The sequence below is a fragment of the Stegostoma tigrinum genome, chromosome 1, assembly GCF_030684315.1.
Source record: "Stegostoma tigrinum isolate sSteTig4 chromosome 1, sSteTig4.hap1, whole genome shotgun sequence".
NCBI classification, from domain to species: Eukaryota; Metazoa; Chordata; class Chondrichthyes; order Orectolobiformes; family Stegostomatidae; genus Stegostoma; species Stegostoma tigrinum.
The window spans coordinates 127391203-127415104 of record NC_081354.1 but is presented as its reverse complement, the minus strand read 5'-3'; the positions used below and the strand labels follow the sequence as shown (position 1 = coordinate 127415104).

Sequence of the window (23902 nt, the reverse complement as noted above, 5' to 3'; positions counted from 1 at the left end):
TCTCCCACTGAAATTGTGTTACTCTGTTCTTTAATAGTCAAACCTAACCTTGTTATCAAATCTGCTGACAAACGTGGCAATGTTGTTACTTTGCCAGCCCAGCAGAGGTCCAACATTGACTCTCTGACATTTCCTCTTGCCCCCCCTCAGACGATGGTCCATTCACTCAGAATCAAGCTAACGCTCCCAATATTCCCAACATTGTTACTGATCACAGGAGATTTTCACTCCACGTCCTCCAACTTCATAATCACCAATCTCAGTCCACCCATCTCCATCTCCTTGCCATTATCCAATTCAGGGCTGTCCTAGAGTCCCTAATATTTCAAAGTTAACGTTTCGGGTCCGGTGACCCTTCCTCAGAACACCTGACCTGAAACATCAACTCTGTTTTTTCCTTCACAGATGCTGCCAGACCTGCTGAGCTTTTCCATGAAACTTGTTTTTGTTCCTGATTTACAGCATCCTCAGTTCTTTTGGTTTTTATTCCCTAATATCTCGGATTGCTCCTGACTCACTGAACTGATTTCTTCCTATCTTGACTCCATTGATAATATCCTAAGATAATAGAGATATACAGAAATATTAAATAATTATTACACTACTTCTATTTACTAGCAAAATAGAACTGATGGATATCCAGTGAATGATGAGGACTGATGTGGTAGAAACAGAAATTGTAATGAGCAATATGCGAATCATTCTAAATTCTGAATGTGCCAAAGCCGTCAGCCATTCCTGCCAGCAGAATAGCAAATACAACTGAATGATGCCATGAATTTAGGCAAAGCTGTGAGCTGGTCATTTCAGATTAGCTGAATTTGTGCAAGCTTGTTTCTCTGTGAAAGGACATTTAAAACACAAGAATGCCTAAACTTGTCAGAAAGTTAAAAGTGTTGTTGATCAGATTTGATGCGTAGCATGTAAATGCAAAAGCGGACATGACTAGGAAGTAGGATTCACCAATGAGTTTGCAATGGCCTGAGGCACAAGACAAGCAGCTTGGAAAATTTCCACAACATAGTATCTTCCCCAGCCAGCAACTGGATGAGAATGATTGCCAATCCCAAAGTCGATATAATCTGCTAACATTGTTCATAAGACCATAAATTATAGAAGGCCATTCAGTCCATTCAGTCTGCTTTACCATTCGATCATGGCTAACAAATTTCTGAACTCCATTCTCATTGTAACCCTTTATCTCCTTGCTAATCAAGAACTTACCTATCCCTGTCTTAAATATCTCGATGATTTGACTTCCATAGCCTTATGTGGCAATGAGTTCCACAGATTCACTCCCCTCTGGATAAAGAAATTTCTCGTTATCTCAGTTCTAGAGGGTCATCCCTTCACTCAGAGGCAATGACCCGGGTCCTAGTCTGTCCTACTGGAAACATATTCTCCATGCCTACGCCTCTATCCTTCCCACCAAAGTTCATAACCTCACACTTTCCCACATGGTATTCCTTCTGCTACCACTTCGTCCACACTCCGAGCCTACCCAAGTCCTTCTGCAGAGTCCTTATTTCCTCAATGCTACCTATCCCTCTACCTATCTTTGTGTCATTTGGAAAAGTGGTAACAATGCCCTCAGTTCCTTTGTCCAGATCTTTAAAGTGTAATATAAATAATTATGGTTCCAACACTGACACCCATGGAATTGCACTAGTTGCAACTAGACTGCTATCCTCAAAAAAGACTCCTTTATCTCCATTCTCTATCTTTTGCTAGTCAGCCTATCCAGTCAGTGAGGGGGATTGGAGGACCTTTGTCGTCAAGAGCAGAAGTGTGGATTCCTAAGGGTCTCTCTGTTTTTTTCTGGTTGGATCCTCCATTAGGCTCAGGACAGCCAAGAATGAATGACACCCACACCAAGCCATAAGCATACCTGCCATGATTCACCTGGACTCTCATCCATATAGCATTGTTTTCACCTGGTAGAACAACACCAACGGTAAGATGAAATCCTTAAGTAGCTACATAAGGAATACTTTGGCCCCTGAGTGAGATGATCATCCTCAACCTTCCTGCCCCTAATTTAGCTTATGAGTCAGGAAGACAAATGGGTTCATTTCCAATCAGCAATTTTCCTATCCCTTTTATGCCCACATTATTTCCCAGCCCATCTCCAGGGGCAGTATAAATTCCCATCATTAATTCATAATTCAATTTTCATAAATGCTGCCAGGCCTGCTAAATCTATCCAGTTTTTCTTTTAGCATTTCAGATGTCTAGCATCTGCTTTACTTTGTTCATGCAAATCCTCATCTCTTCTCATGGACGGTTAATGAATCAATGCCCATACTGTTTAAGTCTGGCCCTGCTTAGCTATTGCAGACTGAATGTGAATATGTGGGTATTATTTTAAACAGGTTAGCAAAGTTGTTGCATCTGCTACATCTTTGCTGACAAGTATGACTGAACTTCAGGACTGACGATATAATAAAACCAATTGTGATCAAAAATGTAATGCCAAGTTTGGATTTTGTCAGGGCCACTCAGCTCCTGACCTCTGTACAGCTTTGGCTCAAAGATGGACAAAAGAGCTAATTCCAGACATGAGGTGAGAGTGACAGCCCCAGACATAAAGGCTGCATTCAACCAAGTATGGCACCAACGAGCCCTAGCAAAACTGGAATCAATGAGTGTCAGGGATCAAAGCCCCCAGTGGTTGAAGTCATATTTGGCATATCGGAAGATGGTTGTGGTTGTTGGAGGTCAATCGTCTCAGATCCAGGACATCTCTGCAAGAGCTCCTCAGGGTAGCATCCTTGGTCCAAACAGCTATTACTCTCCTACAGCTTTGGGTATTACAGAGATGAAGAGCTCAAGGTGGCATCTTGTACAATAAATATAGAATCATTATCCCAATGAGATGAGAAAAGAGATGCTGAATTACATCCATATCATCCATCAAGGAATTCAATATAGACTGTAGAAGGCAATATATGTGTGATTCTGAACAAACATGAGCAATGTGACACCCCAGAGCACAGTGCTTTTAACAAATTCATGGGCTTTGTTTGCCCTCTCCAATTGTATAACTTCACTCTTCTCCAGATTGAATTCTATTTACCACTTTTCAACCCACTTAACGAAAGCATTGCTTTCCTTCTTTAGCCACCACCTTCACTAATGACGGCCCAACTAATTTCTGCTCCTCTGCAAATTTCCCAATCAAGCCTCTCACTTTGAAGTCTAACACAACAATCTATAACAAAACAGCAAGTGACCCCAAATGAAAGGCCGTCGACCACCACTGGAAATCACTTTGATTTGCAAAAAAATTCTGTCAACCATATCCCTTTGTTACCTGTCACTCAGCCAATTCTGGACTCAGCTCACTAAATTTTCTGTACCCTGTGAGCTTTATTTCCTCTTAAGTGTGCTATGTATAATCTGAACAAATGTCTTATTAAATCCATTTAGACAACATCCAGTGCACTCCCTTCATCAGTCTTCCTGTTACTTCCTCAAAAAATTCAATTAAGTGTGTTAAACATGAACTTAACAATACTATACTAATTATCCCTAACTAATTGGTGTTTTTCCATGTAAGAATCTTTCAATGCTCAATTCCAGTAATTTGCCTAGCATTGAAGTCAGACTGACTTCCCTATAACTGCTTAGCCTGCACCCATTTAGAATAAACGTACATATTTGAGAACCTCCAATCCTTTGGCAACTCATCTGCATCTAGTGTATCTAGTGAGGATGGGCAAATTATCCTCAGTGCATCAAATGTTTTTCTCAGCATCCTTTACAGCCTGAGATGCAATTCCTGGTCGTTTATCCACCATCAATAAGGTCAGCCCTTCAGTACTTCCCTTCTTCTTATAATTTTTCTATCTAATAGTTAAGACTTGCCCACTTTATTTAGAATGCCTCTATCATCGTTCTCCTTTGTAAAGTTAAAGGCAAAGTCTAGAAATGTGACCTGTCTCATTGAGTTTGTTACGTGCTAGCTGAAATGGTTTTTTTGAATGCAGTTCAAGAATGTTACATCCGTTGCATCTAATGCAATGTTTGTAATCCAATTGATATTTGGAAAGTTGCCTCGAAGTATTAATCTCCTACTGTTTTTGAGCTCAGAAATTTACCTCCATATTCACTTCCCAAACTTTGTCCCAACACGTGGGCCTATAGTATACAACATGGAAGTGTGGCTGCCTTTTGTTTCTGATCTCAAGCCAGATGGCATAATTTGATGCTTCATTTAATATAACATACCCCCTCATAGTTATTCTTCAACAAATAATGCTATACCCACCCCTCCCCTGACACCACCATCTTTCTTCTATTCTTATATGCTGCCTGAAAACCATACACTCAGGGATGTTGATTTGTAAACGTTACACCCATGTATAAACAAGTTTTGAATTGTAACTGTTACACTATAGTTATTATACATTATGAAAATAAATCAACAAACTCAACACAATATAATAAAATGTGAGGCTGGATGAACACAGCAGGCCAAGCAGCATCTCAGGAGCACAAAAGCTGACGTTTCGGGCCTAGACCCTTCATCAGAGAGGGGGATGGGGGGAGGGAACTGGAATAAATAGGGAGAGAGGGGGAGGCGGACCGAAGATGGAGAGCAAAGAAGATAGGTGGAGAGGGTGTAGGTGGGGAGGTAGGGAGGGGATAGGTCAGTCCAGGGAAGACGGACAGGTCAAGGAGGTGGGATGAGGTTAGTAGGTAGCTGGGGGTGCGGCTGGGGGTGGGAGGAAGGGATGGGTGAGAGGAAGAACCGGTTAGGGAGGCAGAGACAGGTTGGACTGGTTTTGGGATGCAGTGGGTGGGGGGGAAGAGCTGGGCTGGTTGTGTGGTGCAGTGGGGGGAGGGGATGAACTGGGCTGGTTTAGGGATGCAGTGGGGGAAGGGGAGATTTTGAAACTGGTAAAGTCCACATTGATACCATATGGCTGCAGGGTTCCCAGGCGGAATATGAGTTGCTGTTCCTGCAACCTTCGGGTGGCATCATTGTGGCAGTGCAGGAGGCCCATGATGGACATGTCATCAAGAGAATGGGAGGGGGAGTGGAAATGGTTTGCGACTGGGAGGTGCAGTTGTTTGTTGCGAACTGAGCGGAGGTGTTCTGCAAAGCGGTCCCCAAGCCTCCGCTTGGTTTCCCCAATGTAGAGAAAGCCGCACCGGGTACAGTGGATGCAGTATACCACATTGGCAGATGTGCAGGTGAACCTCTGCTTAATGTGGAATGTCATCTTGGGGCCTGGGATGGGGGTGAGGGAGGAGGTGTGGGGACAAGTGTAGCATTTCCTGCGGTTGCAGGGGAAGGTGCCGGGTGTGGTGGGGTTGGAGGGCAGTGTGGAGCGAACAAGGGAGTCACGGAGAGAGTGGTCTCTCCGGAAAGCAGACAGGGGTGGGGATGGAAAAATGTCTTGGGTGGTGGGGTCGGATTGTAAATGGCGGAAGTGTCGGAGGATAATGCGTTGTATCCGGAGGTTGGTAGGGTGGTGTGTGAGAACGAGGGGGATCCTCTTGGGGCGGTTGTGGCGGGGGCGGGGTGTGAGGGATGTGTCGCGGGAAATGCGGGAGACGCGGTCAAGGGCGTTCTCAATCACCGTGGGGGGGAAGTTGCGGTCCTTAAAGAACTCAACACAATGTTCTTTTAAACAGTAAACCATGAAAAAGACCTTAGTTACTCTACTTATTTTTCTGACTTTGAATTACTTAGTTCTCCATACTTGTACGAGAAATTCTGACAGCAAAGTCTGTTTGGAGCCTAAATTATATTTTACTCATTTGACCCTTTGACATAAACTGTGCTTTTTCATGCACTATGAACATGCAGTGGATCTAGAAGCTTCAATTATATACAATATAATAAATTATAAAGATTTACAAACATATGTTTTGGGAGAAATTCAGTGATGGGAGGTTCTGCTGGCAACTTATTATAACATAGGAAATGTTTCTTTAACTCTTTTTATCACATGCCAACAATCTATGAGTAATGCTGCACAGCTGTTGACATTTCTCCTCATTTTTATCTTTTATCTTTTCAGACCTTCTGTGTGCTATCCACAAGATTCAACGCCCAGTACTTGTTTCGTTTCAGCTGCCAGAAGTCTCTATTTTTGTTTGCGCATAATCATCCAGTGAGAAAAGTGGCACTTCGCGCAATGACACACGAATATCCTTTTTTATTACAGTAGTTTGTTCAAATTATTTTGGCATGCTGTATTGCAATGTTTGTGTAATCTCAAAATATTCACACCATTTCTGTCTCTGTATAATAAAAGTTCATTATAACGAGGCAGTTACCTCAACATTCAGTAGTATATCCTTGCTTATCAGGCACTAAATAAATACCTGGGCATTCAATACAGTGGGTGAAGTAGATATTAATTGCTGGAATACGCCACATTGAGGAAAAGCAAGAATTGTTTCCAAGTCGTCAAAAAGCCCTTTCGCTATACAATTTTGAGACTCCCTTTGCAAAATTGTGTTGCCCAAATGCCTGAATTTGGAGCTTAAAAAAAAGTTTTCTAAGATATACAGAGCTGAATGTAGAGTTTGGAGGTGGAGAAATGTTCCTCTCTGCTTCATTGTCGTACCTTAAACAGGTACCAGCCCCCACTCAACCCCTTTCCCATTGCTTTCCCCTCTTTCCATGGCTTCTCTCCTTTTCTGATCATCATCCCCATCACTCCCAATTATCATCTACATTTTCTACCCAGGCCCTACATGAGATTGAAATTGTCTTTGTGGATGAGTTACCATATGATGCCCAGCAGGCCTTTGCAGTTCAATGACTTTATGTAAACAAGAGCCAAGGCCCAGTATCAGGTGTGCCACATATTTACATATTCCCATTCTGGAAATGATCATAGTGCCTAATTTGTACAATAATGCCAGCATGAATCAATTCCTATGTCTTTCTCTTCTGATAGGACACATATGTTCAAGAATTGGCTCTTCAACAGTGCCTCAGGACTCTTCTGTTGTGGAAAAGCCATTTTCTCTTGCAAGCCCACAACAGTCATGTCAGGAAAAATAAAATAACTTCATGTTTCTAAACAGAAAGTTTTAAAAATGTGACTTTTGCCTTTTCTTTGCATTGCTGAATTTTTAACTGTCTTAAAGACAATTAAAAGACAAGGAAAGTCAAATTATTTCCCTGTATAGATGATCAGACTCCACAAATAGCCTGAAAATATTGTTATTCATCATCTCAAGTATCACTATTCTCCAACTCAAATGATTTTGTTTGTGCTCAAGAGATAACAAGGTGTAGAGCTGGATGAACACAACAAGCCAAGCAGCACCAGAGGAGCAAGAATGCTGACGTTTCGGGCCCAGGCCCTTCTTCAGATTTGGTGGAGGGGAAAGGGTTTCTGAAATAAATATGGAGAGGAGGAGGCGGTAGAAGATGGATAAAGGAGAAGATAGATGGAGAGGAGACAGACAGGTCAAAGAGATGGGGATGGAGTCAGTAAAGGTGAGTGTAGGTGGGGAGGTAGGGAGATAGGTCAGCCCAGGGAACACGGACAGGTCAAGGGGGTGGGATGAGGTTAGTAGGTAGGAGATGGGGGTGGGGCTTGAGGTAGGAGGAGGAGATAAGTGGGAGGAAGGACAGGTCAGGGAGGTGGGGATGAGCTGGGCTGGTTTTGGGATGCAGTAGGGGGAGGGGAGATTTTGAAGCTTGTGAAGTTCACATTGATACCATTGGGCTGCAGTGTTTCAAATCGGAATATGAATTGCTGTTCCAGTAACCTTTGGGTGGCATGGTTGTGGCACTGCAGGAGGCCCAGGGCGGACATGTCGTCTAAGGAATGGGAGGTGGAGTTGAAATGGTTCGCTACTGGGAGGTGCAGTTGTTTATTGCGAACCAAGCGTAAGTGTTCTGCAAAGCAGTCCCCAAGCCTCTGTTTGTGCTCAAGCTGTCATTTAGAATAGTGTTACCCTGAGGCATGTATGGTAATAATCCTTTGGATTCAGTAATATGACTTTTCTTACTTTACCACAATATAAAGTATTGGTGTTTATTGCTGTTTCTTTAGGAATACAGAACTGTAAGAGAAAAATATTGTTCTTATCAGACATATCTAACAATAATATGTGTAAAAATATAATAATGTGCATTATATATCACTTAGTGATACATATCTACCAATACAATGCTAAATACATTACGCTAGCATTTGGTCCTCCTTAGACAGCTAAGCATATTCAGAATCATTTGCATTCTCTGATGATTTAATTTTTGTCTTTGAAATTTAAGTGATGTGGATCCAAACAGGTTAACTGTCCTTTAACACAAATATCATTTTCAAGACTTTAAATGCGTATGTTTTTGAATGAGTTCTAATCGGTTTTCCTTAACAGCTAATTACATATTTTAATTTAGTAATCATTGGAACAATCTTTGTGAATATGTTATTGCTGGCAATGAATAAAAATTTTGCCATTATTGAGTGAGTATGTGTAGTATGCAATGTGTACCGCATCCACCTCTATACGTATCTTAGTGGGAACGTAGTTTTAGTATTCAATGATGCATTAGTCAGGAGCACAGTTCTTGGCTATTTGCTGAAGTAAAAATGCCCCACTAAGTTAAAAAGAAATCTTTGTGAATGAATTCACTGCCAGACATTTACTACTCTTTGTAGAAAGGATTATTGTGTAAAATTATCTTTAGTCTACAGTCTCCTTTTATAGGAGCACAGGTTCAAGATATGCCTTTAATAATCTGATTTTTTACTTAGTGGGGCATTTTTTTCTTCAGTAAATAGCCAAGAACTGAGTTATTAAACATATTTATGCTGAAGCTTTTAGAAAATATTGAGAAAAATGAGGTAACTTTTATTCTTTACCACATAACCTTTACACAGAAAATTGTGAGTAGGTCACATTCACTACTGCAGCGAATAGTTGAGGTAGGGGCATAGTTTCATTTAAGAAGAAGCCAGATAAGAACATGAAGGAGAAAGGGACAAAGGGATTTATTGATAGGGACGGAGGAATTAAGTTAAGAGGAGACAGTTGTGGAGCACAAACACCAGTATGGAACTGTTGGTGTCAATGACCTATTCCTACCCTGAATAGGTCTGTATAATTCTGTAGGGTCCATAATCTTTTGAAGCCAATAGAGCTAGTCCATTGCCCAATGGTGAAGATGAAAGGTTTTCCCAAAGTATTTTTCAATGCCAGATTGAGTATTATCTATGTTCTGCACCTTGCCATATATTTACTAAAAGTACACTTAATAATAGTTATTTTCCCTTGTTAACCTGCAGATTTAATAACTCAATAAACTTATAGTGATTGCAGTCATCAGTTGTGATCATCATGGATCAACTGCCTGAGACAACTTGACTGCTTTTATATGAAATGACCCTGACAAGAAGCAGAATTAGCGCAGAATTCCACTTACTGTCTCTACAGTCTTGATTAAAGGGAAGAAAAAAAAAGAATGACTTGAAAGGTTTTTCATTGTACCAGACTCAAGATAATTGTTAGAAGTCACTTCAGTTCTCTGGTATCATCTGATTCATTTAGCTTAAGTAACTTATTTTGCTGTATTCTCTCACTCCCCCTTGTTCTCCATGTCTCTAGCAGTTCATCTACGTTTAGTATTTCTAAGAACATTTTTCCTTATCATGGGTGAATAGGAAAGCAAATCAAGCTAAAAAAAAGTTAGTTCTTGCTTCCAGCGGCCAAAAACAGGGCTAGAACTCTGTAGCACTTGGCATCGGTTAACATTTTGTGCTTCCTTGACATATGAATCTCAACAAGGTGTGTAAGATCTGTGAATTTATATTATTTTAATAAAGGGAGAGGTGGAACCTGGAGGGGATAAAGTAAAAGGTGGCAGAGAAGTACCAAGAGAAGAAATAACACAAAGATTGATATTGAGATGGAATGATAAGATGCATTGGAACATTGGAAAAGCACAATCATTGAACAACAAACTACAATGTTATCTAGATGCACTGACTTATGCACTGTTATCCTCATGTGGGACAGCAGTCCATGTGGCTGCTCTGTACTGACTTAATAACCAGAAACCTATAGACACCAGTCCTGCATCTACTTCATGTTGACTAAAACAACTGATTTAGCATACAAACTAAAACAAATAAAGAGCAGAGCTGTAGGTCAGATTTGTATAAGCGAACTGTTGCATAATTGTTAATTATTAAAGTTTGTAACTCATTCAAATTTTGTTCATTTTCTGCCTTTTATTTTATATTCGCTTTCCATCCACCAAAGAACATTTTTCCCTATTCATTTGCCTTAAATCTCTATGTTACATCCAGTTGCTTTTCTGTTGGTCTTATCAACAATCACTAGTGCTGAGTCTTACCTGCAATGTGCAGCTGATCCGAATTGCTACCAGAGCTAAAAAAATTTTTAAAAGTTCATTTAAAGCAGTAAAGTATATTGGAGAGAAATGACGTGTCTTATATTGCCTTAATGGTATTTATTTGTTCAGTCTCATCTTTACAGGAATATATACTTTGGAAGTAATTATTAAGGTACTGTCCCGAGGCTTTGCGCTGCACACATTTTCATACCTCAGGAACCCTTGGAACTGGTTGGACTTCACGGTAGTTTTGTTGGCGTAAGTCAGATTTTGTTATTGCTCTAAAGGTTATGGTCTTTCTCAAGACCATTTGAAAGTTTTTTTCGTAATTATGCATGGCTGATTTCCAGAGGACTCATTTTCAGAACAGATTTATTGCTTCAGTGACATCAAAATAGGGTTGTACACCATTAATGACAGAATAGTGTCTTTTAAAAAATGAAATTAAGAACAATAAAATGATTTAAAGAAGAAAATGATTAAACTCTAAGTTTCTCTCCTTCTTGCAGTGAAATTTTCAGAAAAACAGTGAATCTTCTTATTAGCCATCAGCTAATAGCTAAGCAGTCATCAGTACAATATTTCCTCTTCCAATTTTGATTTGTTTACATTTAGCTTATTTCTAATGTATATTCTCCTCCATTATCTTACTGATACATAACATTTCCAAATATCACTATTGAAAATGACAGGATACTTCTTTCTAGACAGCTGGGAGTTAAACAATACCAATGCACTGATATCTGACAAAATGTTTTAAGAACAAAATGATCCCACAACTCTGCCAAGATTGAACATTGTGCAAGATCAATGCCAGATGAAAACCAACACAGTTTCTATTCTGACTAATTGAAGTGGATAGAGCCTTAAAGGTTCACAACAAGGAAGGAGGCCCTTTAGCCCATTGTGCACATTGATCATCAAGCACCTCTCTTACTGTAGTCCTGTTTTCCAGCGGTATCCCATAGCCTTAAATACTGTTGCATTTTAAGTTATAAATGCTTTGACAGTTCCTGCCTCTGCACCCTTTCAGATAGTGAGTTCCATGTACCACCCTCTGTGAACTCCTTAAATTCCATCTTAACCTCCGGTCCTTTAATTTAAATCCATGATAGCCAGGTTATTGATCCCTCTACTAAAGGGAAAAGGTTTTTTTTTCCCTGTCTATCTTATCTATGCCACTCATAATTTTGAAAACACAGTCAGGTTGCCCCTCAACCTTCGCTGCTGTAAAGGAAACAGCCCCAGACAATCTAGCCTCTCTTCATAACTGAAAAACTCCAGCTTAGGCAACATCCTGATGAATCTCCTCTGCACCCTCTCCAATGCAGTTACAGCCTTCCGGTAGTGTGATGATCAGAACTACAAGCGGTACTCCAGCTGCGGCCTGACTAACATTTTATTCAACTCCAGCATAAACTTCCTGCCTTTGTACACAGTGCCTCAATTGATAAAGGTTGCCTTCAAGGATTTGTGGATATGCACACCAAGGTCCCTTTAAACCTCTGTATTTCCTAAGGTCCTGCAAAACAACAGCTAAACAATCAGGCCATTCTCACAACTCAAGATCCCTAAGAGCTTTAAACTATGGTTGCCTTTACCATCCTGCCTGTACTGGACAATTCCCTCCAGCCACTTCTGTTTAAATTTTTACTGTGTATGTGAGTATGTTTCATATCACATTTTTATTACCCTTTTGAGTATCATGTAATAAAATTATCTACTTTATTCAACAATGTCTTATAACTTTGCTCCTTCATTTTGAAGTATTTAATTACACATTCAGTTCAACTGAAGTGCAATAGCAACATGATTAAAAAGAAATATGATGTACCAGGAGAAGATTAAGCTGTTTGCAGCAAGCTATACCCAAACAGTTCACACTTGCTCTACTTGTGACATTGGATCCAATTTGAGATGCGATTCTGAAATTGGCCAACATTTACTGGACAATCATGAGTGTGCAAAGAATTACACTGACAATTAATTTAAGATTGTCAGTCTGGCTCACAGTGTAGTGCACCTGCGTGTACCAGAAACTACATATGTTAATATACACCACACCCTTGCTTATCAGACAGAGGAACATGCCTATGCACTGCAAATGTTCCATCCAATAAAGGGCGTGGCAATCATTCATGGTTCATTTGTCAGGGCATGCCTGACCAATCATAGTCAAACTGCTTGGTTTAAAATGTAAGCAAAATCAACGGCAGTGTTTACTTTTGTTGTGAAAAATCAAAAGAAGTATGGAAAACATTTGAGTGTGTATAGAATGGAATTTCAGATATAGACCCTTTCTTAGCCTTACTTAACTTGATGCCTCTTCAGTTCTTGACTCCATCAATCGAGTTTCCAGACAACACAAACAGAAGTTGCTGGAAAAGCTCAGCAAGTCTGGCAGCATCTGTGAAGAAAATAATCAGAGTTAAAGTTTCAGGTCCAGTGACCCTTTCTTACAGCTGTTCTAAGGAAGGGTCCCCAGACCCGAAACTTAACTGTGATTTTCACTTCATAGGTGCTGCCAGACCTGCTGATTTACAGCACCCACAGTTCTTTTGATGTGACAGTTCTTCTAATCAATCTAAAATGACCAGTAATGAACAGTATTTACATCCACAACAAAAGTAGCTGCAACTACACATCTAAAATTCATTGGTAAGTTTTGCAGGAAATGCTCAAAGGATGAACCGCGTCATATATAAAGTAATGAGTTGCTGTAAAAATGTTATAAACTGTCATAGCACTCCTAAACAATCTGAAATGCTGTTTCTTGATAAGCCTGAACAGAGATGTTTCCAACACACAAGCCCAGCCAGGGAGTGTTGTTTCCATGGCAGCTTTCACTGCTGAATAGGTTTCATATTTATTATAAAATTGGAATTAAAGATGCTTTATAAAAATGTAACTAACACAGCATGATACCCCTTCAGAATTTCTGAAGAAGGGTTGCGACCCGAAACATCAAACTTTCCTGCTCCTCTGATGCTGCTTGGCCTGCTGTGTTCATTCTGCTTCATACCGTGTTATCTCGGATTCTCCAGCATCAGCAGTTCCTACTATCTCTCCCTTCAGAATGACTTTTTTTCCCTTGAACCCCTCCTATTCATTAACACTACAATTCTACAGTAGAAAGTCTCAAATGACTTGAAGTACATCTTTACTGTCAACAAACTAATAGCAGATGCTAGTGTACAATTCTTCATTTGATTTAGAGCCACCATTTATTCAAATAGGCTGTCATGATTATATTTTGTAATGTAATTCTATTCTTTAACTTTGAGACAAACAAGAGGAGCAGCTGAAAATTATTTACCAAACATAAACATTTTCAATAAAAAGAGCCAAAGTCCTATTCTGACATGCTCACATGAGCTTTAGTCAGTAAAAACCGCTGCAAATGAAGTTGTGCGTAGTCCAGAGCTAGAAAGCATTGAAGTTTAACAGAATGGTAGATCCTATTTGAATTTCTTTTGGATTTTATTAAGTTTTCAAACAAGGTTGTTCAAATACAGTTTTTTTTCAGTTCTTTCATCTAGTTATAAACATATCAAACTTTTATGATTTCCTGACTTTAGTTCAATAGATTACCTGGTGGTAATGTACATAATATCAACGATTTGGAGAGCAGGTTCTGATCAGTGTTCCTTCAGTGTTCCTTGACTGTGTATAGCTCATTTCCAACACCAAACAACGCTTTCAATTTATTGTATGACAATGTATACAAGCATAAAAGCAAATAGAAGGTATAATGTATATCAATATGAGGCTATCCACTTTGTGAGCAGAAACAGGAAGGTAGATTATTATCTGAATGGCAATAGGTTGAGAAAGGAGAGGTATAATTAGATTGGGATATCCCTGTACACCAGTCACTGAAAGTAAGCATGCAGGTGCAGCAGTTACATTGAGTCAGTGCATTGAGTATAGGAGTTGGGAGGTCATTTTGCAGCAGTACAGGAAATTGGTTTGGCCACTTTTGGAACACTGTGTGCAATTCTCTTTCTCCCTACTATAGAAGGAGTTCAGAAAAGATTTACAAGGATAACAAGGTGTAGAGCTGGATGAACACTACAGGCCAAGCAGCATCAGAAGAGCAGGAAGGCTGACATTTTGGGCCTAAGGGTCTAGGCCCAAAACATCAGCCTTCCTGCTCCTCTGATGCTGCTTGGCCTGCTGTGTTCATCCAGCTTCACACCGTATTATCTCAGATTCTACAGCATCTGCAGTTCCTATTATCTCTGAAACAGATTTACAAGGATGTTGCTGGGTTGGAGGGTTTGAGCTATAGGGAAAGGCTGAATAGGTTGGGACTATTTTCCCTGGAGCATCGGGGGCTGAGGGGTGACCTTCTGTAGTTTTATGAAATCATGAGGGGCATAGATCGGGTGAATAGCCAAGGTCTTTTCCCTGATGACCAGGGAGCGCAAAGACAGGTCTAAGGATGTCTGATCTATGACATAAAAATTAGATGAAGACAATTTTCTTCTCCCAGAGAGTGGTGAGTCTACAGAATTCTCTGGTACAGAAACTGGTTGAGGCCAGAGCATTTAATGGTTTCAAGAAAGAGATAGATGTAATTCTCAAGCCTAAAAGGATCAAGTGTATGGGGTAAAAATGGGTACAGGCTGCTGAATTGGATAATCAGCCATGATTATATTGAATAGTAGAGAAGGTTTAGGGGCCTACTCCTGCTCTTATTTTCTGTCTATGTTTATCTTTACAAAGTCTGTTGATAGTGTGTGGGTGCTTGGTTCACTGCACGACACATTCCTGTTTGCTGTTGAACCACGCATCAGTGCTGCTTAGAGGGAATGTCCATATAGATTTCAGTTGTTCCAATTTAATATTGCCAACCATATTTAATATTCCTCACTGTAATACCTTCCCTCTATGAAACGGTCAGAGATAAGCGTGTTCACAGACAATTGCACAATGTTCAGCACCGTTTCTGACTCTTCCTATACCGAAGCAATCTATAGCCAAAAGCAGCAAGTTCCAGACAATATACACGTTTGGGCTGATAAGTGGCAAGTTACATTTGCACCACATAAGAGCCAAGCAACAGCAATCTCAAATGAACAAGAATCTAATCATCTCCCCTTGACATTCAGGACAAAAATCAGAAATGTGAAGTATTATTCTTCACCTGCCTGGCTGAATTTGAGGACAGTTAAGGAGATTTTTTTTCGCAGAGGGTGGTGGCACTCACCACCTAATACGACGGAAGCAGTAGAAACCTCGATCACATTTTTAAAAGTCACTTTGACATGAACCAAGTTAACCTTTTAGAATTATAGGCCAAGTGCTAGAAGGTGGGATTAAACTGGATAGCTCTTTACCAGCTGCTGTAAACAAAACAGTCCAATAATCTCCTTTGCAGTTTTAGTAAATCCCTTTTTTTGCGTTTAAGATTATACGTTTTTGTATGTTGATTACTATCAATAGCTCTCACATTGACTCAGAACTGTTGGCTTCTAAGGCTTTGTCTTTGATCATTCTTTAGATTTGATAATCTGACAGAAATTTTTTTTGTCAATTTTACAAATGAATTTGGCTCTACAATCATTCCTATTGTTTGACCTAATGCTGCAACAGATGGAAGCAGAGTATTGTTTTTTTTATTTGACTACACAGTCATCTTATGTGCAAAGTATTTTGAAAAGTCCTAGCAAACATTCAATTCTTGTGATTCAATGACCAAGTAACAAATAATTAAATGAGAAAAAGTCAAAGTGCGAGGTTTATTCTGATCTATTACCATCAATCTGAGGAAGAATCTTGAAAGAGAGAATAAAGAACATTTCATGATTTTCTCCTGGATATTTCTCAATTTATTTTCACATATGGTGATGCATTTCAATGCCATAGAGTATTTCCCATACATTTACTAAACACTACGTATAGATTCGACAGCGGTAAATCAAAACATCTTTTGGCAAGTCTTTTGTGACAGTTGACAAGCCTTTTGTGTGGTGGCCTCACTTTCCTCAATTAGCACTTCTAATACATAATCCGACAGTGCATGCCAGATAGTTTGTGTAAAAGAATAGGTTTTTTATTTAATAGAATTTCAAATACTGTGAATCCTCGCTGAATCACAATCACACCATTTGTCATCCAGTTTTCAAAACCTGCTTGCTACTAAAGTCTTAATTTAGTTCCAGGTCAAATCAACTGATACAGGTACTACAATTTCATAGGATATGTAAATGGCACACTCGATGCACCATGTGTTGATTTTATGACAATGTCATGCATGCAAAGACATCAAATATCATTCCCTAGAAACCCTTCCTTCTGAAAAGGAAAGTGCCATTGATGTATACAATTTATTTTGTCAGATACTTGAAACATTAAACTGAAGAATACATAAGACAAAGAGTAAATAAGATTTTTGAGCACCCTCATTACCTTTACTGGAAAAACCGATCCTAAACTCAAATCACCATCAGAAGTACAAAGGGGCCATTGGTCTGTATTTTCCTAAATGTGCGACAGTGTGCGAAATTCCATTGGTGATACTGTGAAGCAGAAACCAGACACATCGTAATATTAATGTTACACCCGCTAATACTGGAGAGTTGTTCATGACATCCTTTCTTTATTTTCAGTTATTTGACGCTGGCATTTCCAACAATTCCTGGACTTTCAGCATTAAGAGCTTTCCGAGCTCTTAAGATGATTGCAATTTTACCTGGTGAGGCCATGTGAACAATTTTACATTGTAAAACAGATGTTTTTTTCAACAACATGTCTATGGTTGTAATAGAAATTTAATTTTACATTCTTAAGTGTCTTCTATTTTTGATGGAATTTTAACATCAATATTCCAATATCATAAAGTGTAAAACTTCTCTCCTAAAGTTCTTGGTGATTCATTCTCCCAGCAAGAATGCCACAAACAAAATCTTTGCCCACAGACACATCCTGAACCTTAGGATTTGAAACATTTTCATGGTTGGGGTATGCCACTGGCACATACAAGTGCACCTAAGCAGTGCCTACTTCGCTCCCCCTTTGTAATATGGTGTAGTTCAAAGCCACTGTATCTGAGCTCAGTGCAGAAGTCAATAAGGTATCATGGCCTCACATGTACCTCCTTGCACATTTGCTTTCAGATTGATCAATTTATGTGTCTGGAATCAGCCAAATCTTACAAGCATACATTGACTTACATGTAAGGTGAATATCAGAAAATCATTGGAAGACACTGTTAAAATTTTGCGGTGCCAAGCTAGGCCAAAATACCCTTCAACCAACATTGACCCCAAACCACCCTTATGTGCGATCCTCCAAGTTTCACTGGGTCCAATGAAATAAAGGAAACATTTGAAAATTCAGCTCAAACTGTAAATGCTGAGTATACCTGCCAGGAACATCCGTACTTAATCACACTATACATCAGCGAGAGGTCCCTACAAGACAATGGCAGTGCATGCACGACCACTTGTAGAGCTAAATCTTCCACCAAAATGGTGAGTCAGAAAGTTTCATCGAAAGCAGATCTGCCAGGGACTGCAAGACTTGGTCCACATTTGGGCTCCATGTTCACCATTCTATAGCCTCTTTGCGTGTTCTAATGATAACCATGCTTCTTCAGGGCCAGAAGCCTGGGAAAAAAAAGAAATTGTAACATTTGAGGTCTCTGCTCCGAGCCTCATTGTTTTTTTGCCACCTTCTTTGTGAGGTGCAGGAAGTGATTTCCCACATTCAAACACCAAGTAGGAATGCCATGCCAGACCCTGACTTTAATTGGGATCTCAGCCAAGGTTCAAGCCATTTTGGTATCTTGCCACCAAGGTTGCCACAGCAATATGACACAAGATGGAGTTATCTGGGGGCATGGCTTCTCAAAGAGTCAAAAAAGATCTTTTTATCACAGGCGGGATTAATCTCATACAGATACAGTTGTTCACAGCTAATGCAATCAAATATCACACATGAGCAATGCAATAATCTTAGCTACCAATAATATAACTGGTAGCTAATTACCACTACAATCTAAATTTGGCATAAGTTCCAACTGTTATTGTAACTGTGATATAATTTACTGACTGCCTCATTCAAAGTAATATTTAACTATTTCTTCAGGGCTCAAGACTATCATTGGTGCTATATTCAAGTCTGCTAGGCTGCTAATGGAAGTCCTTCTTCTCATGATGTTTGTTCTCCTAATAATTGCATTGTTTGGACTTCAAATTTTCAAAGGCGTTCTGACACACAAGTGTATAAAAAACATGGAACCCAGGGTTAACATTACTCATGCGGAATGGGAAAACTATATTCAAAACAAATGTAAGTGTTGGAGCAGTTATTTATAAATGGTGTACTGTTTATGAAAGATTACTGCAATGTAAATATCTAGTAACAACATTGTAGACTTTACCTGCTTGTATTTTTCATCACTTAATCAATTGTAAAGTTATTTGGAATGAATGCACGTAGGGCTTAATGTTAGCCCAGAAATGACTAGCCAAATTGCAAAACAAAAAGGCGTTTTGTTATTGAGAATAAAAACAGAAAGTGCTGGGAACATGTAAAGTCTGGTGAAATAGAGTTTACCCTTCAGGTCAGCTCTTTTTTGACCTCATGTTGCTGTAGGATCCACCTGTAAGACATCACATCTGAGGTTTTACAAAAACAGGAAAAAACAGTGAGTGGCTGATTTTGAGTGGAATTGGGTAGTGTGAGTAAACGGATGTGAACCCAAATCATCATCAATTTTAACACAACCATAACAAGAATAAGAAACCAAATATTTGCATCTCTTATTTGTTCAGTGACTAACCATTGCAACAATTAGTGTTTTTAATTAATTGTCTGATGCCCAGTGTCTGAGTTCCACCTGCTGTAACGCCAGTGATTGTTGCATTAACCGATAAGTATACACAGTGATTGTTAGAAACTATTTTTTTCTCTATTAGCAACCACTTTCTTAAGCTCTTTTCCCTGCACAAGTAGTTATTGTTCTTGTTGGAAGCGCGAACACAGCTGGATCTTAATTCCTGAAGGCATTGAGTCTTGACCAAGTTATGCTTGCATTTGTATACTTCAGTCCCTCATGTACATATTAATTTTCCAGTTGACAGTGGATTTTGACAATTCATGGAACCAGAACAGAGCTGGCACTGCTACCTCACAGCGCCAGAAACACAGGTTCGATTCCACTCCTAGGCAACTGTCTGTGAGGAGTTTGCACATTCTCCCCGTGTCTGCATGGTTTCATCCCACAGTCCAAAGATGTGCAGACTAGGTGGATTGCCCATATTAAATTACCCATAGTGTTCAGGGATGTGTAAATTAGGTGAGTTTAGGGGGATGGGTCTGTATGGATTGCTGAGGGTCGGTGTGGACCTGCTGTACGGAAGGGCCTGTTTCTACACTGTAGGGGTTCTATGAAGTCTACGAGGCATGATCCTACCTGTACCTAAATTCTTGCGAATGTATAATTTCCACTGGAGATAATTTTGAGTAACAATCAATAAATTAAGTCCTTGCTAACGTTCAACATAGATTGCTGAAACCAGTCATCAATAATGTGGTTGAGATCAGCAACCTTAGTTCAGGAATGAAAGTGGAAATTTCTTGATTTGACTGGATTGAGCTACTCGTTGGGTAAACAGAACAAACTGTTGAGTAGCCGAGCAATAGGAACTCAAACAAATTGGTATTGTCCCATTTCTTAGCTCAGGGATATTAAAACCAATTGCAGTTGTTCTGTAATGTCAAGGTCAGCTAACTTAACAGAAGCACCCTTCTTATATTTTTTTCGATCGACAATGTATTAACTTTTGTTATATGCGACAAATATTTGAGTACAGGGAAAAGAAAAGAACATGGAACCACAAAATAAAATATTACACTTGAACAGATTTCATATCTCTTTCACTGCATGTTCCCTTTTTAAACAGAATCCTGTTTTTTTTTACAGCTAACTGGCTTGTTATTGAAGATGTCGATACAATGGTTTGTGGAAATGGAACAGGTACTGGGTAAGCACATTCTAACTATTACATTGACTTTGTTAATATTAGACAATGAAGTAAGCTCATTACTAAATGGACAGCAAAACTCATCATACCCTGCCAGTCTTAAAAAGCTGAACTGAGTTATTTATAATATTGGTGATATATTTTTTCTGAGGTGACCTTCCAGTCATTTTTAACTAACACTGCTTACTTGCAGCTGTCTAACATTGTCAAGTTATTCTCCTCCCTCAGCTCATCTACGGACAAAATTCTTACTTGTGCCTTGGATAGCTTCAGAATTGATTATTCCAACACGGTCAGGATAGAAACATAGAAAATAGGAGCAGGAGTAGGCCATTTGCTCCTTCAATCCTACTCTGCCATTCAACATGATCATGGCAGATCATCCAATTCAGTAGTTTGTGCCCACTCCCTCAACCCTTTGATTCCTTTAGTCCTAAGAAATATATATAACTTCTTCTTGAAAATATTCAGTGTTTTGCTGGAACCACTTTTTGTGGAAGAGAATTCTGAGTAAAGAAATTTCTCCTCATCTCAGTCCTAAATAGCTTACTTCATATCCTTAGACTGTGACTCCTGGTTCTGGACTAGAGGACATCCTTCCTCCATTTGCTCTGCTTAGTCCTGGTAGAATTTTACTGGTTGCTATGGGATAATGCCCACACTCTTCTCAACATCATTGAATATAGTTGTAACCGATCCATCAGTCCTGCCAGCTCAGGAATGGTAAAAACAGAAATTGCTGGAGAAACTCAGCAGGTAGGGCAGCATTTGTGGAGAGAAAGCAGAGTTGACCCTTAGCACTCGTGACCCTTCTTCAGAACTGCTAGTAGTGGGGAAGAGGTGGTAGAAATGCTGAATGTAGGGGCTGGGGTGGGGGGTGGGAGTGCGGAGGAGGGTTAATGCAGTCAGAGGATAGACCGAGACACATCCAACAGAGAGAGAGCAACAGTTAGGGAGACAAAGTGATGATAATAATATGCCAAAGAGAAAGAAAAGCTGATAATGGGGACCATAATTATTTCAAAGTGGTATGGCGGTGCTAAAAATAGCCTATGTCATGACAGGACTTGGGGTGCAAGGATGGGTAAAGGTCATGGAACAAAGTGTTCAAGTTTAAAATGATCGAACTCAATATTGAGTCCTGAAGGTCGCAGGATCCCCTAGTGAAAAATGAGATGTTTTCCAGTTTGCACTGAGTCTTGCTTGCGCACTGCAGCAGCCCGAGAGAGAACTGTTGGCCAGGGACCACAGCAGTGTGTTGGAAAGGCAGGGAACAGGCAGTAGAAGTCACTTACTTATGTTGAAACATTAAGTCTGCTTTCTGTCTACAGATGCTGTAAGACCTGCTGGGTTTCTTCAGTAATTTATGCTTTTGTTCCAGTTTTCCAGGGTCTGCAGTTCCTTAATTCACATCAGTTCAGTAAACCTTTGTCATACTCCCTCCATAGCCAGAACATCCTTCCCCAGATAAGGAAACCAAAACTGCACATAATACTCCAGGATTGGTCTCACCAAGGCACTGTACAATTACAGAAGACAATTCCGATGCTGAAATCCACTCACTGTGAAAGCCAACATACTATTTGCCCATTATCTCTGATACTATTTGCCTTCTTTACCACCTGTTTCATCCCCTGCTACATCTACAAGCTTACTCTCAGTGATGGTGTGCAAGGGCTTTCAGCCCTCACTTCATTTACTCTTTTCCTGGTCTATCTCAATTTAGATAATAATCTACCTTACTTTTTTTTTGCTTACAAGATGGATAACCTCACATTTATCCACATAAAACTTCATCTGTCATGCATTTGCCCACTTACTCAGCTTATCAAAATCACACTGAAGTATCTCTGCATCCTCTTCACAGCCCATCCACCCACCCAGCTTTGGGTCATCTACAAACTTCAAGGTATTACATTTTGTTCTTTCATCTAAGTCATTAATATGTGTTGTGAATAATTAGGTCCAAGCACTAATACCTGCAGTACCTCACTAGTGACTGTTTGCCACATGGAAATATTCTTAGCCTTGGTGTTACCTGTCTGCCAGCCAGTTTGCTACCCATGTCAATACACAACCCTCAATTAATTAATTTAATTTTACATGCTAATCTCTAATTTGGGACCTTATAAACAGCTTTCTGAAACTCCATGTAAACCACATCCACTAGCTCTCCCTTGTCAGCTCTGTTACTTACATCCTCAAGAAAGTTCCGATAGAGTTGTCAAGCATGATTTTCCTTTTGCAAACCTATGCTATCTCTGTCCAATTTTGTCACTGTTTTTCAAGCCCTCTGCTATTAAATCTTTTGCAATGGACTCTAGCATTGCCAATGTCAGTCTAATCTCTCTATAATTCCCTGTTTTCTCTCTATGTAATTCTTTTTAAGTGGTGGGATTATATTAGCAACCCTCTAATCTATAAGAATTGTTCCAGAGTCCCTAGAATCTTAAAAAATGGCCACCAATGTACCCACCATTTCTAGGGCCATTCCCTTAAGTATTTTGGGATGCAGATTATCGGACCCTGGAGATTTCTTTAGTCTCATCGATTTCTCTACCAATAATACTGATTTCTCTCTGTTCCTCCTTCTCAGTTGACCTTGTGCTCCCCAACAATTTATGGGCGTTATCCATGTTCTCCTTTGTGAAGACAGAGCAAAGTATTCAATTGATCTGTCATCTCCTTGTTCTCCATTAAACTTCCCCAGTTTCCCAGTTTCTATTGTAAAGGACCTACGTTTGCCTTCACTAATCTTTTTTCTCTTCATATACCTATAGAAGCTTTTGCAAACGATTAGTAAGTGCCCCACTGCATCCTATTTTTCCCCTCTTAATCAATCCCTTTGTCCTTCTTTGTTGAAATCTAAACTGCTCCCAATCCTTAGGCCTTTTTTGGACAATTTGTATGCCCCTTCCTTGGATCTAACACTATCAATAATTTCTCCTGCTACCCATGGTTGGGATAACTTCCCCATTATATTCCTGGATCTTATCTTCAGCCTTTCGTAAATTTAAGCTCATCCAAAATTCAGCTGCCCATGCTCCAGCTCACACCAGTTCACATTCACATATCACCTCTACGGTCCCTGACCTATCCATATTCACTCCTCGGTGAACCATGCCTCAAATGTGAAATTCCATTAATCTTTCAAATTCCTCTGTAGCTTCCTTTCTCTTTATCTCAGCAACATCTTCCAATCCTTCAAAATATCTGAATTCCTCCAGTTCTGGCATTATGTTTGTCCCTGATTTTAATTGCTCCAACTTTGGCAGTCATGCTTGCAGCTTCAAAGGACCCAAGCACTGGTATCCCCTCCCTAAATCTCTCCATTCCTCAACTTATGTATTCCCATTTAATGCGCTACTTAAAACCTATCACTTGGATCAAGCTGTTGCTCACCTGCCTGATTATGACCTTCAATGATCTGGTGCCATATTACATTTGATACTGCTCCTGCATTTTACTGTATTAAATTGCAAGTTGCTATTGAGGACTATAAATGATAGCCCTGTTATCTCAATGCTAATTACTGTAGCAAGTGAAAGTCTGTTGAGGATAGCATCCTCCC

General features: G+C 39.7%; 1 protein-coding gene across 1 annotated transcript in view; it reads left to right on the top strand.

Moving 5' to 3' along the window:
* The window catches only part of LOC125452752 (sodium channel protein type 2 subunit alpha-like), a 160643-nt gene that overhangs the window by 10120 nt on the left and 126621 nt on the right, over positions 1-23902 (top strand). The window contains exons 2-5 of the mRNA XM_059639681.1: positions 10466-10594; positions 16951-17036; positions 18431-18634; positions 20271-20331. Of these exons, the coding sequence (XP_059495664.1) occupies positions 10466-10594; positions 16951-17036; positions 18431-18634; positions 20271-20331 (480 nt within the window). The remainder of the gene's footprint in view (positions 1-10465; positions 10595-16950; positions 17037-18430; positions 18635-20270; positions 20332-23902) is intronic.